Source organism: Diadema setosum, chromosome 8 (genome assembly GCF_964275005.1).
Source record: "Diadema setosum chromosome 8, eeDiaSeto1, whole genome shotgun sequence".
NCBI classification, from domain to species: domain Eukaryota; kingdom Metazoa; phylum Echinodermata; class Echinoidea; order Diadematoida; family Diadematidae; genus Diadema; species Diadema setosum.
Window position 1 is genome coordinate 27,290,460 of NC_092692.1, and position 13,917 is coordinate 27,304,376.

Genomic DNA, 13,917 nt, shown 5'->3' on the forward strand with positions numbered 1-13,917 from the left:
GTGTGGAGGCAAAATTAATCTTGACACATTTAGCATTCAGCAGTCTCAAGAATTTCTCTGTTGTCTTTGTCACGACATTGTGATTAGTGTTAACTGTAGCACGCCCTATTGAAACATGTTGATCACCTTGTTTTTATTTCATTTTTATTGCTATTGTTTAATTTGTTGAAAAGGTTCAATTGATTGCCCCCCCCCCCACTCATAAAGCGCTCATTCAAGTCATGTTGAAGTCTTCTAAATATGTGTGCACTACAAGCATAGTATCCACAGTTCAAAAAAAATTGTTCAACGCCATCACACAGCAGTACTTTACTACCTCTACATATATTTACATCTGCACGTTTCGTTGCTTTGCTCACTGAAAACAATAACAAAACAAACGACCTCACCCACATCCATTGCACCAACTGCATTATTTAGTACCGGTACATGTTTTAGCATAAATCTGTACATGTACTTCCTTATTCAAGTAAGAAGGAAATTACATCTGTGCAGCAGCTAATTTTTTTTTATTTTTTTTTTATGAGCAGTGGATGGAAAGTCAACATACATCATTACCTGTAGCTGAATACTCTTTCAGGTCGTGTAACACTGTTGTTTGTGATGTTGAATTCATTAACATTGATAAATGATAAAAATAAAAAAAAAAGTTCTTGAGACCAAAATAATATCCCAACAGTCCCTATATTTAGTACTGTAAATGAATGATATTCTCCATTGCAGGCAGCAAAAAAAAAAAAAAAAAATGAAAATGTTTGCAAGTCTCAGCATCACACCAAATTCATGTCACTCTCTACTAGCATGACTAGTACCGCTACCATGGTACCTGCAATATTTTTATATCAAACGCATTCTAACTCTGGCATAGCTTAAAACAGAAAAAATACAAATAAGCAGCTAGAAGTGTGGGTGGATGATGACCATAGCCTGAGGTTGCTACAGTACTCTCATTAGAACACAGTTGCAACATTACATGTACTGGCTCTTTGTTGTTTGTTTGTTTTTTTTCTTCCAGTCTTCTTCTGTTATTTTAGTCATTTGTTGGGTTACAAGAAAACAATGTAACCCAAGAAAGACATCCCAAAGACGTCCTTGCAGAACGCAAGTCCACCACAGCGACAAATATGAGGTGACAAGTGCATGGTTGAATTATTATGGACAGGGTGTTCTCTTATATGTATGTTACCGAGTATTGTAGTAGATACTTTTCACACTTTTAAGGGCCATGGGCACATTTAATTTATGTGCACCTAAAAAATATAAAGCACTATATTTTCATTCTTTGTTGTTTTTTTTTTCAATTAGCAATTGATTGCATCAATGTCATATTTTGTCATTATATCATCATTGGTAAACAATTTCACCTTGCCCATCATCAATGAGTGGATATAAACATTGCAAAAGCTGAAGGCAAATGTGCAACCATACTGATAATAGGCCCTACTCACAAATATCACATACAGTACATGTATATAATATAGACGAATCTATATCAAATCTACCTATTATGTACTCCTTTTCCAATTTCTTGAAGGCATTTTTATAGGCTTAAATCCACAAAAGCATGCCTGAACCACCGTTACCAGGTCCATGGTATGGAGACTTGAAGGTAATTTAGTAAGGTTATAGAACATCGACGCCTGGACAGATATTACAAATTGCCCAAACTGATAAATCTTGAAAAAAAACAAACAAAAAAAAAACATTCATATTTAGAAGCTAGTACTGGTTATCCAGGCTACATACACTACAGTACACAGTTATCCCAAAGCAAAATTGTACATAAAGTGAGACTTTAGCAGCTTAGATTCAGACCCTCTCGTAAGCAAGCCAAAGCAGTATCCGACTTCACACAGAACTTTCACGTTTTAACAAAACCTTATTAACCGAGGAACCATGCAGCAAAGGATGCATTCTGCACAAAAACCAGCCTAACCTACAAAATAGCACGACATAACGCAGTTGCCATAGGCATGCGCCAAAATGCACGTTCAAGCGTCGAACAACGAACGATGCGGGACTGAATCTCTGCGCCTACGCACAAGGCGGAAGCGCGAGCGCCACTCCGATAAAAATAAAATTCTGCGGCTCTTACATCGGGAAAGTATCTTGTATTTTTCCCCTAAAGGGAAAAAAATGTAATACCAAGTGTAATCTATCTAATCGTTATTACACAAAAAACTAACTTCACCGGAGATCATAATCCTGTCACCTCGATATCCCCCAAAATTAACGCTAGCAACACAATAGCTCTGATTTTAGTAGCCGATCGGGCTCACAAGACGCTATTGTACCCCTTCTTTAGGAGAATGGGTAGATAAGCAAAAAATTCTAAGATGGAAACCGATTGCACGAAACAGGCAGGCATGACCTCTTTCATTCAAATCCAAGAGGAATAAATATAAAAAAATCCCCAAAAAATGTTATTTATACTATTACGATGACATAAAAATAATTAACATAATTTGATATTTAATGCATGAAATTAAGGGTGCAAAAATAACTACTTATATGGAATTTTTAGTGAGATTTTGCAACTATGACTGGAGTGTTTTAAAGACATGAATATGTATGAAATGAAGATACCTATACTTTCCACCCTTTTTTGTTTTTCTTTTATTTAGTGCTTATTCAATATAGGGGTAATTAAAAATGCAGGGATCATAAACGATAAATCGTTTATGCTATCAAGGTCGATTACGTCACAATCAATAATGCCGCGGCCCGTAATTTGTCCCTGCCGCGCATACGTGTTCCGAGTACAAATAGAGTCATTACGGGTCTTTCATAAAAATCTCCCATGTAGCTTTAGAAATGCAAGATGACTGTTCACAGCAATTTCCCTGGAATATTAACATCACCACCATTTACAAATAGTGTATTTGAATCTGCATACTCTACCTGCACTGCTGTGTAAATCGTAGTTCAGAATGCACATTCATGTTTACCTTCAACTGGACAAGCATCTACATTCCATTAAAAAGCATTTAATATTTACAAGCAAATAAGAACACAAGCAGCTGCTTTCAACATTTGATTTTAACATCAAAATATGCCATATATGGTATTTCTATTTCTTTTATTTTGTTCCTCTAGGATTCTTTCCCCAAGGTAGCCCCAGCAGTGTTTTACATATTGCTATTCTTGGGGGCCCTGAAAAAAAAAATGATATTGCCAATGAGCTGGAACTCACTTCTATCTCTTGTTTTAAATCTTAATATTTTGATGAATTACATTGCATGACATTCTGCAATAAAATTTTCCACACATTCGAACTGCACATATCCCCCTTAGGCCATCTGAGTGGTCCCTGGCTAATTCAAATTGAACGTGGGCAGTCAAATCTTATATGTATCACCTGCCATGATACCAGTCTTAATCTTTCAGAAAACATATTACAAAAATTGCGGCTAGATTTGGGGGGGGGGGGGGGCACAATGGATAATATTTCAAAGTACGTAACATAGTAGGTACAGATGAAATGCCAATACTAAACATCAATTAAACCTTGACTAGGGAGGGGGATTAGGTCTGTTTGAATAGCACTTGGGCTACGTGCTTATGTGATGGGTGGCTTGTCACCCGAAAACCATTCAAGATTCCACCAGGAACGTATAGTAGTGTGATAGTGCCTGAGGCCAACAGGTACAGTACATTTAGGGCAAGGGAAAGAAATAAATACACAAAGAAAGAGGAAAAAACATTCCAATGAATGATTTCTGTCTGCATTCTAGACAGGCTATTCTGCAATCTAAACAGTCTAATTACACAGATCATTTGAAAAGAAGAGCAAAAAAAAAAAAATGTCATTTTTATGATGGAGTGTAACAGGTAAGTAGCATCACACATTCAAAATCTTAGATATTTGCGATCCCTTACTACAAGTCCTTTTACTTCCATTCCATTCATTCTACATGCTGCTCATTTGTTCTCTTACTTGGCAAGCTAGAAATCCTAGTGATGATCACACTACAGGATGACATGTCAGGCAAGGATGACATGTCAGGCAAGCCTGACACACAATCTCAAGTTAGATGGAAGATGGACACAAAATTTATACCAACATGAAGGTAATACATATAGTGCAACATTCAATGGCACTGATCAAAGTGAGCTACACTGCATTATGTTGTAAATACTCACGGCCTTATGCAAAGAAGTCGTGGAGTTTTCCTCAAATTCTTGATCATCCATACGTAGTCCGACTCTCTTAATGTCGTTGCCATGATCAAGGGTAGTCACACTCAGATCCAAGTTTGTTTGTTTGTTTGTTTTTCTCAGTGAGCCATTAGCATCCAGTATTATGACAGGAAATTACCACCATCAGAAACAATTTTCCCTTTAATACCAATTTCAATCATTCACTTCAATGTGGCCCTAGAAAATGGCACATGCTAGCGATGAATGTTTTGCATAATTCCAACAGCAGAAATGACCTGCTTCAGACGGCTAGATTCCACTGGAAATATCTAATCACAGCAAAAATATATAGTACGTAGAATATAATGCAAATTTGTAGCACAAGATGGTGACACATTCCATTTGCACCATCCATCCAACTGTAACTCCATCTTGTTCAAAATATGGCAGATGAAAAAGATGATTCATGCAAAATGATATTGTCATCAACACCAAAAAGACCAAACAATTCAAGTCTGGGTTTAATATAAAGTCTAAATCGCCCTAAACAATATCCATATCACACACAAAATAAAAATACTCCACAAAACAATGGTATACAGTATGTTGGCTCAAAAAGTCTGAAGAGTGCTAGCACGTCAACATGATTTCCTGGAAATGCTAACATGTCAATAATGTTTCCGAGTCACATGCCGAGTGAAATCCAAAATGATGGTTCTCTGTATCCAAAGCTCTTGAGAAGTACGGATCTTGCCCTCCGGCATGGCAGTATCGTAATGCAGCAGCTGTGCACGATAGTGTCTTGCAAGAGTGTTGGGGTCTCTCCTCCCTTCTAACCCAAGCCAATGTAAAGCTTCTTTCAACACCGCAGCATCCAAGGATAAAGCTTCCTGAACGTGACGAGTCGGGGACCAGATCAGAACTGTCCAGACACTTTACACCACTGCCCATTCAATTACTATTTCCTCATTCTTTGATAGCAAAGAATGACTTGTGCTGGTTTAGAAAATTAAAAGCTCGCAAATTTCTTGTTAGCTAGCCATAAAGAGGCTGTTAGAGGCAGGAACAGAAAGAATAAGCGATTTGACTTTAATCTGAACATAAAAATTTAATTCAATCTGTACATATGTTTTCAAGATCTTAAAGAGATTCATATGAGTAATTTCTGAGCCCATTGAATTAACTTTTGATCACGTAAAAAAAAACAAAAAAACAAACAAACAAACAAACAAACAAACAAGCACAACTGGCACTTCATGTGTAATGGTATTTCACTTTTCACTTTGAATGATCAACCATAAACACTAGAACAGGTCACCAAAACATGCTTGCTAAACACAAGTTATTGATGGTAAAAATTAAAACTTGTTTCAAGTTTGCTTATTAAATGGCTTGTCTATCACAGAGCAGCAACCAGGCAAGTAAATTTAATGAACTACCAAGAGTAGACTTTAATACAAAGGAGAACAGATGTATTGAGTAGCTCACTATTAGCATCATACTAGCACATAATCCTCTGTACTGGTATTTAAAAAAAAAAAAAAATCTATGGCATGCCACACACATGGGCTTTCTACTGCAATTTACAATGCACTGCAAATAGAAATAATTTAGCACCTGGGACTGACATAATGCCTCTATTGTTCTTTGGCATTCCTTTGCTGCAAACAAGAACAACCAAAAAGAAGAAACCACCTGTTCAGATATTTTTGCCTTGGATTGGAATAAGCTTTGTGCAGCTAACAAATGCCAAGTTCTTTGTATTAGAAGCAGCTTGGGCAGAACATTCTTTACCTAAAAATCTTTCAGACAAGTTTAAATGTATCAGTTGTTGTAGCTCCATGGTGGGATTCACACCTAGGCAAATCAGCAGGATACAAATCTCAAGATGTGCATCGTGTTCAAAATCTCAAGATGTTTGCCTGTGTGGACACAAAAATCCCACAAATTATCGCGGTCATCATCACAATGCAAATCCCAAGAAACATTGCGCTTACATCTGAATTATTGTGATAATTTGTCCCGCAGTAACCGTGTGAACACTGGAGCAAAAACTCATCATTTAAAGGGATTGTATAATTTTGGTTGAGACCTAATTTCAGGTTTCTAACATTTTTTGGTGAGATAATGAGAAACCTCTTGTGAAATATGAAAGAGCGTGTAATTCCACGAGGAATGCTCAGAGACTCCAACCCAAAGCACCTTCTGATCTGGAGATTCTCCCGCCTGAAACCCCTAGCAAACAGGAGATTCCAAGTTGATGTGTGCGAAGCGCGAAATTCCCAGAGTTCTAGATGCTCTCTGGTGCTATCTAAAGGCCCGGTCCCACTGCACTTACGGATGCAAAGAGGATGTAAAGCGTACAAAAATTCTTGCCATCCGTTGGAAAACGCTACGAATCCGCTGTGTACCCATCGCATACGTGTTTCATCCGCTCTATCCATCGAGCATCCGTCCACTGTGATTTCATCCGCGCAAAAAGTTTTAAGCTGCTTAAAACTTTTAGAACGGATGAACTTTCCGCTGTGTACGATGTAAATCCGCGACATACGAGCAACAAACGTTGTATGTCCGTGCGGCATCCCTTAAACGTCCGCTGCATCCTCTCTGCATCCTCTGGGCATCCTCGCAACTCACATCCGCTGCAGCTAAAAACGGAAAGAGGGAGGAAAGATATGGTACGTGGAACGTCTTTACATCGTTAATAGCACGTTAATAGAAAGGATGTAAGCGTATGCATCTCGTATATAAAGCATTTCGAAAGCATCCCCTCTGCATCCGCTCTGCATCCGCTCTGCACCCACTCTGCATCCGCTTTTTCTGCTATGCGTCCGTTTCGCAATTATCTCCGGTAACCCCTTCGGAGCTGTCATCCCCTTCCATCCGCTTTCATCCGCTAGGCTTCCGATGAACATCCGTTTAACATCCCCGTTACGTACTACCCACGTCCGTTCTATTTCCGTTCTGTTACCGCCAATTTTCGCCAATTTTGTCAATTTCTGGAGCGGATGAAAGCGGATGAAGCCATCCCCGAAATTTTGCTCGTCCGCTGTGTCCTTTCTGCATACGCTTTGTGTCCGTCGGCCAGTGGGACCGGGCCTTACGGCTTATTTTTTCAACATACGATAGAAATAAGTGAGAAATCATTTCCAAGGGGAGACAAAGAGCCAGGGCGGGAGAAATCAAATCTCAAGTGGGAGAACGGGAGATTTTGCACAAATGGTTTTTCGGCGGGAGATCTCCCGTCGAAAACGGGAGAGTTGGAGTCTCTGAATACTCAATGTTTATTTGATGAAAATTGGTTTTGAAATGGCTGAGTAAAGTGTGGGACCCACACTTTATTACGATCGCTTCGTTTTACTTTGTTTTTGGATGTTTCAGCCATTCCAAACCCGATTTTCATCGAATAAACTTTGAATTCCTCCTAATCCTAAAATGGTATACACTGTACTATTTCGTAAGTGTTTTCTTGGTATCTTGCAAAAAGTTAAGAGCCCAATTCTCATCTCCACCGACAATGTACCGGTACCATCCCTTTAAAGGGCACATCATGTGCACCACACTCCTGTGATGCACAAGAACAAAAGAGCAAAGAGAAGTGCAAGCAGTGAAGCGCACTTTGTGATTCAGTTTGGGAGATTTCATGCATGCACAGATTCTTCAGCAAATAACTGCAATCAGCAATTTGCAGGATATTTCTGTCCGTGTGAATGCTTGCGAAAAAATCACAAGATTTGGATTGCGATCATTATCCCGCTATTTCTACCAGTGTGAACGCTGGCAAAAAACCCCACAAGATATGGATCGTGATCGTAATCCAGCCATTTTGTATGTGTGAATGTGGCTAATATATCTATTAGTAATGTATTTGTATCATGATTCAAACATTGATGTTAGGGTTGGGGGATAAAATCTCTGCTTACGCATTTAGAAGCATTAACACGTACATAAGCCTTTTGCATGTCTGCTGACAATAAGACTACCACTCACTATCATTATTAGTTACAAAATTTGAAATCTAATCTGCTTTCATCAAACACAAAATAACCTCATTCCAACAAATAAACCCAAACTCATGCTGTACATTTACAGAGACAATGACATAATCACAGCACAGTGTTATTTGAAGTTCTAAAGGACACATTTATTAGTGTTGACCGCTTTTCAAAACGGGACAAAAGAAACACAGAAGTAAGGAGCGATGATATCACTGTGATATATCACAAAAGACAGCACAAGTCATTTCCCTGTACACTGCATAAACAAAATCAAATACAGGGCATGATGAACCTTAACTCAAGTCAAGTAAAAGGTCTCAATTTTCTATGCACTTATGTGCCTTTGCCTGTACTTTTTGAAACAGCATGCATTCTTCAATTTGAAGTGCCTGCCAGCGTATACCAGCAACGGGTGAGGTCACCGGAACCAGGGGTTGTTTGTTTACTGTGTGTTTTATTCTTTGTTGGGGTGAACACTTCATGAAATTTACTGGCTGAAATTGATCTTGGGTCATTAAATTGTCTACCTCAGATTCAAGCAGGTTGTTGTCCCTATACTTGTCAATTCTTCTTCTGCACAAGAACCTGTTCTCTACCAGTATCTCAACTCTGCCCCCTCCATGTTGTTCTGTATTACAACCATAAAAGTAACTGTATTGACTTAAGAACATATTTCCCATGTCTACTTGCTGCAAGTAGCTTATGACATAACTGTGCTCTCTGCAGTTAAAACTGCAATCTCATGAAGTTAGAATATGACAGGTTTCTCTTAAAGCTTTATTCTGGATTTTTTTTTCTTTTGACATTTTCCCTCTCGTATGAAATTCTTTCCTCATTTCAGTTTAAAGGAGAAATACAAAAGCTGCAAATCACACTGGCAAAAGATCACAATGTTTAAAGGTCCAGTTTACCTTTGGGAGCAGTGATTTCAAAAATGTTCAAGATATCACATTTCATGCATATGTGTAGGTCTGTTGTATCGTAAAACATCCTACCATATGAAATATTTGCAATAAAACCTAAAATATAAGGAGATATCAGGGTTTTTCTCAGTAAACCGTAACTGTATACGGCTTAGTCTGGAAACATTTTTATTATAACTATTGTTCACATTTTGTGTATTTAACAACACTTAACATCAATTATACGGATTCAAATTTTGACAGTGGTTGTTTCTATCCCTAACTCACATTTTAGAACTATTTTAAAGCACTAATGCTTTCATCTGCAAATGGTAAATTATGCCTTTAAGAGCACAGTTTTAAAGATCTCTTGCCAGTATGGCCGTAAACTTCTTGCAAAACTTCTCGCAAAACGACCCACTCAAACGAGGGATATTTCCTAGACACCTGCCAATCTTCTTGATCTTTGGGCAGTGTGAACACTAGCAACAGAGACATCACAAAGTTTTGTCGCATGACCAGTCTACCATCTGTTTCTGAAGCGTTCAGTCATGGTGATGGACAGGTACTTGTATGGATTGTTATGTCACAATTACCAGCTGTCAGACGGCGCGATCTTTCTTCTTCCATGTGTATGTGCACTAGTGACCCAAATTTCAAGAACTTAAGATCGAGAAGTTTGGCTGCCAGTGTGGATGGATACCCAAAAATCGCAAAGACTTCACAATCTTGAACTTTGCTGTCTTTTGCCAGTGTGACTGCAGCTACTACTGTAGGAGCAGTGTCTTGGAACGAAGGCAGCGAAAATCAACTTAAGAGATTTACAACCACTTGAACATCTGTAACATCATCTGCCACAAGTTATGGGTACTTCAAAAGAGCAGCCTTGGTCATAACACAGCAATGCCTCATTTCCTTTGAAACATGAGAAGACTGAGAAAAATAAATGCAATGTACATATTGAAAGCAACATCACAGTAATGTACAGAGCAAAACTCTTTTCAAACAACTTCCCGTAGAATACCACCCAAGATGACTTGCAAAAAAAAAAATATAAAACATTATTTTGTCAATATTGGCACAAACCTGACAGTGATGCATTGCACCTGTTAAAACTGATTTTACTTAAAATAATTTTCTTCCTAACGAGGGCATAAAAGAAAGAAAATCACCAATACAGAAAGTGGTAATACTGCCCATTCAGAGTTCAGAATATATTTAGAAGGCACATGGACACACACTATACAACATTTTCTCTGATTTTATCATAATGTCAGGAAATTGATCATTGAGTTCCAAATATAATCAAGATAAAAAATGAAGTTACCTATAAATTTGATCAACTGAAATGAACTATATTTCCAAATCAAAATGAAATACCTGTATATATCTCAGGAGTGCATTCAACCTTTTATGCAGGTCCTTCGGTCCTAATCCCAATGAACCATCAAATTGTGGTTATGCTTTAATAATAAAAATTATGGGAAAACACCAAACAGGATTTCATCAAAAGGCGTTTGTATCACAGTGGTATAGAAATTGATATTTTATGGGCTTTTGTGATAGCTATGAAATGAATCATGAAAATATACCCGATGATGTAAGCCCGATGCCATAAAATGTTTATGGACTAACGTCATTAAAATAGCCTAGCATTCTATGGACTCTTTCAACCCCCTCTTCAGTATGCGAGTGCAAACATGGAATATAGATAACAGTATAACCGAATTTGTGAATATAATTCCTGTAGATTATACATACTGACAAAGAGATCTATACAGTTCTAAGATAAAATAGTGTTTGAGAGTACAAACATGATATGAGTCATATAAAAAAAAAGAAGATAAAATAGAAAAATGCATGTAATCATAAAACATCAACTCATACACAACTAGGGCCTATACATAGTCAATCTACATGTTATAATAGTCTCTTAATACAAGCTAAATAAAGAAGGCTATTTCACTATCCTACCGCTGCGAGTCCGTGTAGGTCCAACTCTATTTGTGCGATCTACAGGCTGTATGGTGCTCGAATAATATTTTTCCTCAGAATTTTGAGAAAATTGCAACATAAAAAGGTGAGTAAATCTAGTTAAAGTTCTGTCATGTGCAAAGCACTTTTAGAAACCTTATTTTACAGAACTCTTTGGACAGATACATATGTCTCTCCCTTTGAAAATAAGGGCAAACAGAACTATAAAGAAGTTCATCACCTACAGGTGTCTGTGAGAAGATAAGCAAAGTGTGCACTGGCATATCACAATGTGGTGTGTTCATTACAGACTACCATCTACAATGCACATCTGACTATTAGGAAAGCAGCCAATAAAATACATGAATGTTCCCTCTATCTAATGTCAAAGAAAGGATGTGATTATAAGTTCTCACAGAAAATCACATGGCAGATGCTTAGGACTTACGAAACTTTCTCATCCTCGGAATGCTGGTGGTAAGATTAGAACTGCAGCACATACTACCAGCACGATGTGTCATTTTCAAATCATGTGATGATAAAATGTGAACGGCAAGTCTGTGGAATTTTTTCCTCATCAATAAATCTTTGCCCAAACACATATTCTCTACTCCCCTGAGCTAATTTTAGACTAAATACTCCACAAACTGCAAATTCTAGGTGGTAATTGATATGTTTTGTCACCCCCTTTGTCATTGTATGCAAAGTGCCTCCAGTACACTAAACCTAATGCTTGGAATGCAGGGCCGTAGTGCATTATTGCTAGATACCGTTTGAGACAATATGCCTTTGACAAGGCCCTCCTGAAAAGCATCCTTTGTTAGCCCGACAACTTCCTGGAACGATTTCATGAGTGAATTCTTGCCTCATAACAGTTCTGCCAAGACACAGGAGAATAACATTTATCTTAAACCCGTCATGCGCATGGAGTGCCGATTGGTTCAGAAAATGCTATCTTGCTTTTCAGTAGAATTGTGCAAGTTAAAGTTGCTGAATAATCCACATTCATTTTTTACTTTCTTATTATTTTTTATTTTTATTTTCCTAAAGGGATTATATAGTTTTGGTTGAGACCTACTTTCAGGTTTCTAACATTTTTTGGTGAGATAATGAGAAACCTCTGAAAGAGGATGTAATTCCATGAGGAATTCAACGTTTATTTGATGAAAACTGGTTTTGAAATGGCTGAGATATCCAAAACAGAGTGATTCTATTAAAAAGTGTGGGACCCACTTTTTATTACAATCGCTTTGTTTACTTTGTTTTTGGATGTTTTAGTCATTCCAAACCTGATTTTCATCAAATAAACTTTAAATACCTCTTAAACTGGTATGTGCTGCACTATTTCATAAGTATTTTTATGGTATCTCACAAAAAAATTGAATGCTCAATTCTCATCTCCACCAATACTGTACCATCCCTTTGATATGTATTGAGGCAATGGTATCATTTGATTTTATACTGTTCATGTGGCTGCAATATCAGTATCAGGATATCACCATGACTTTTGATGTTATTGTCCAATATTGAGATTATTATTTTGTGATGAATTTTGATTTTACTCTATTACTTAAGGTGAGCTTGAAATGGAATGGCATTCCACATCCTCGGGAAATAAAGTGAGTTCTCTTATTCTCATACAAACACAAACTCTCTCTACCCCCCCCCCCCTACTTCTCTTACTACATTTAGTATAGTCATATTGGTATTTTTGAGGCATTTAAAACTAAGGTAATTTGTTTGGCACTATTCACACTGGCAAAATGCTATGATGATATATACTGCGGTGTTTAACTCAGTAGCATTCTCATTCGAAGTGAGTCAGGTTGAGTGAGATATACACCGCTGTACGACTGTCGGCATTTGGCATTTCGTGACACTACTCCCATTCAAATCTCTTGCATGCGTCCTTCATGCAAAATTACCATCCTACATACCACGGTATTTTGTGATGTACGTAGTTCGTGGTGTATTTGCATTCACATTACGCATTATCATGTAATATACCACGGTATTTCATGCAAAGTTTTAGTTACCATCCTATATACCACGGTATCTTATGATGTGATTTTCTTTGTGTGTGTATTTGTGTTCACATTACGACTTACTGTGTGAAATACCGCAGTATCTACCTTGGTACAACTATTTCACTGTCAAAGCAACTGCACTTATTGTATCTCACATAATTTTGCTTTGCGTACCTGTCACTCCCCACCCCCCCCCCCTCTCTCTCCCAATTACTTGGCTACAATTATTCAGGGATTTGCTGCATTTCCTTTCTCTGACATCCATTACAGAGTGATGATCTCTTAATGCGACCTTAAACCCCACTAATATATTGATGGCTTTCTTGTACTCAGGGAGAAATTAAATGATAAAGTCATAGAGTTTCCTGCATTATCCGTAAAAAATAATAAACTCCTGCCTCCCGCCCCACCCCCCCCCCCACACACACACAAAGGTGAGTAAAGTTCGTGTTATCTCCCCTGTTCGAGCGCTGTGTTTAAAGGGAAACTACCTCATTCAAAGTGGGGTAAGTATTGCAGCTCACAATAATGTTACACCTCCACACAATATTCAAGAAAAACCAGGCTACAAATTTTCTGATAGACTCATCCAAAACCTCCCCTGACAAATTGCTTTACATCTTGCATCCAGGGAGCCGAAGACAGAAAGTAGTAATCCCAGCAAAGGTGGTGAACCTAGTAAAGGGTGTGACAGGCATCAAGAGTTACTCCCAGAAAACATGCACAACACACTAAAAGAACTTGGAATCTACCAAGGGCACACACCCTCGCTGGAGGACGGACAGACAAACGTTGGATACCAGTGATTTACAGCCTATATGTACGCAAATCAACCAGCTCATATTCCAAAAATGGCATTTACAGTCAAACCTGGAG

General features: G+C 38.0%; 1 protein-coding gene across 1 annotated transcript in view; it reads right to left on the reverse strand.

Moving 5' to 3' along the window:
• LOC140231646 (uncharacterized) overlaps window positions 1-4,226 on the reverse strand; it is a 110,002-nt gene extending 105,776 nt beyond the window's left edge. Inside the window, exon 1 of the mRNA XM_072311796.1 lies at window positions 4,144-4,226. Coding sequence (XP_072167897.1) covers window positions 4,144-4,226 — 83 coding nt within the window. The remainder of the gene's footprint in view (window positions 1-4,143) is intronic.
• Window positions 4,227-13,917: the final 9,691 nt, after the last annotated feature.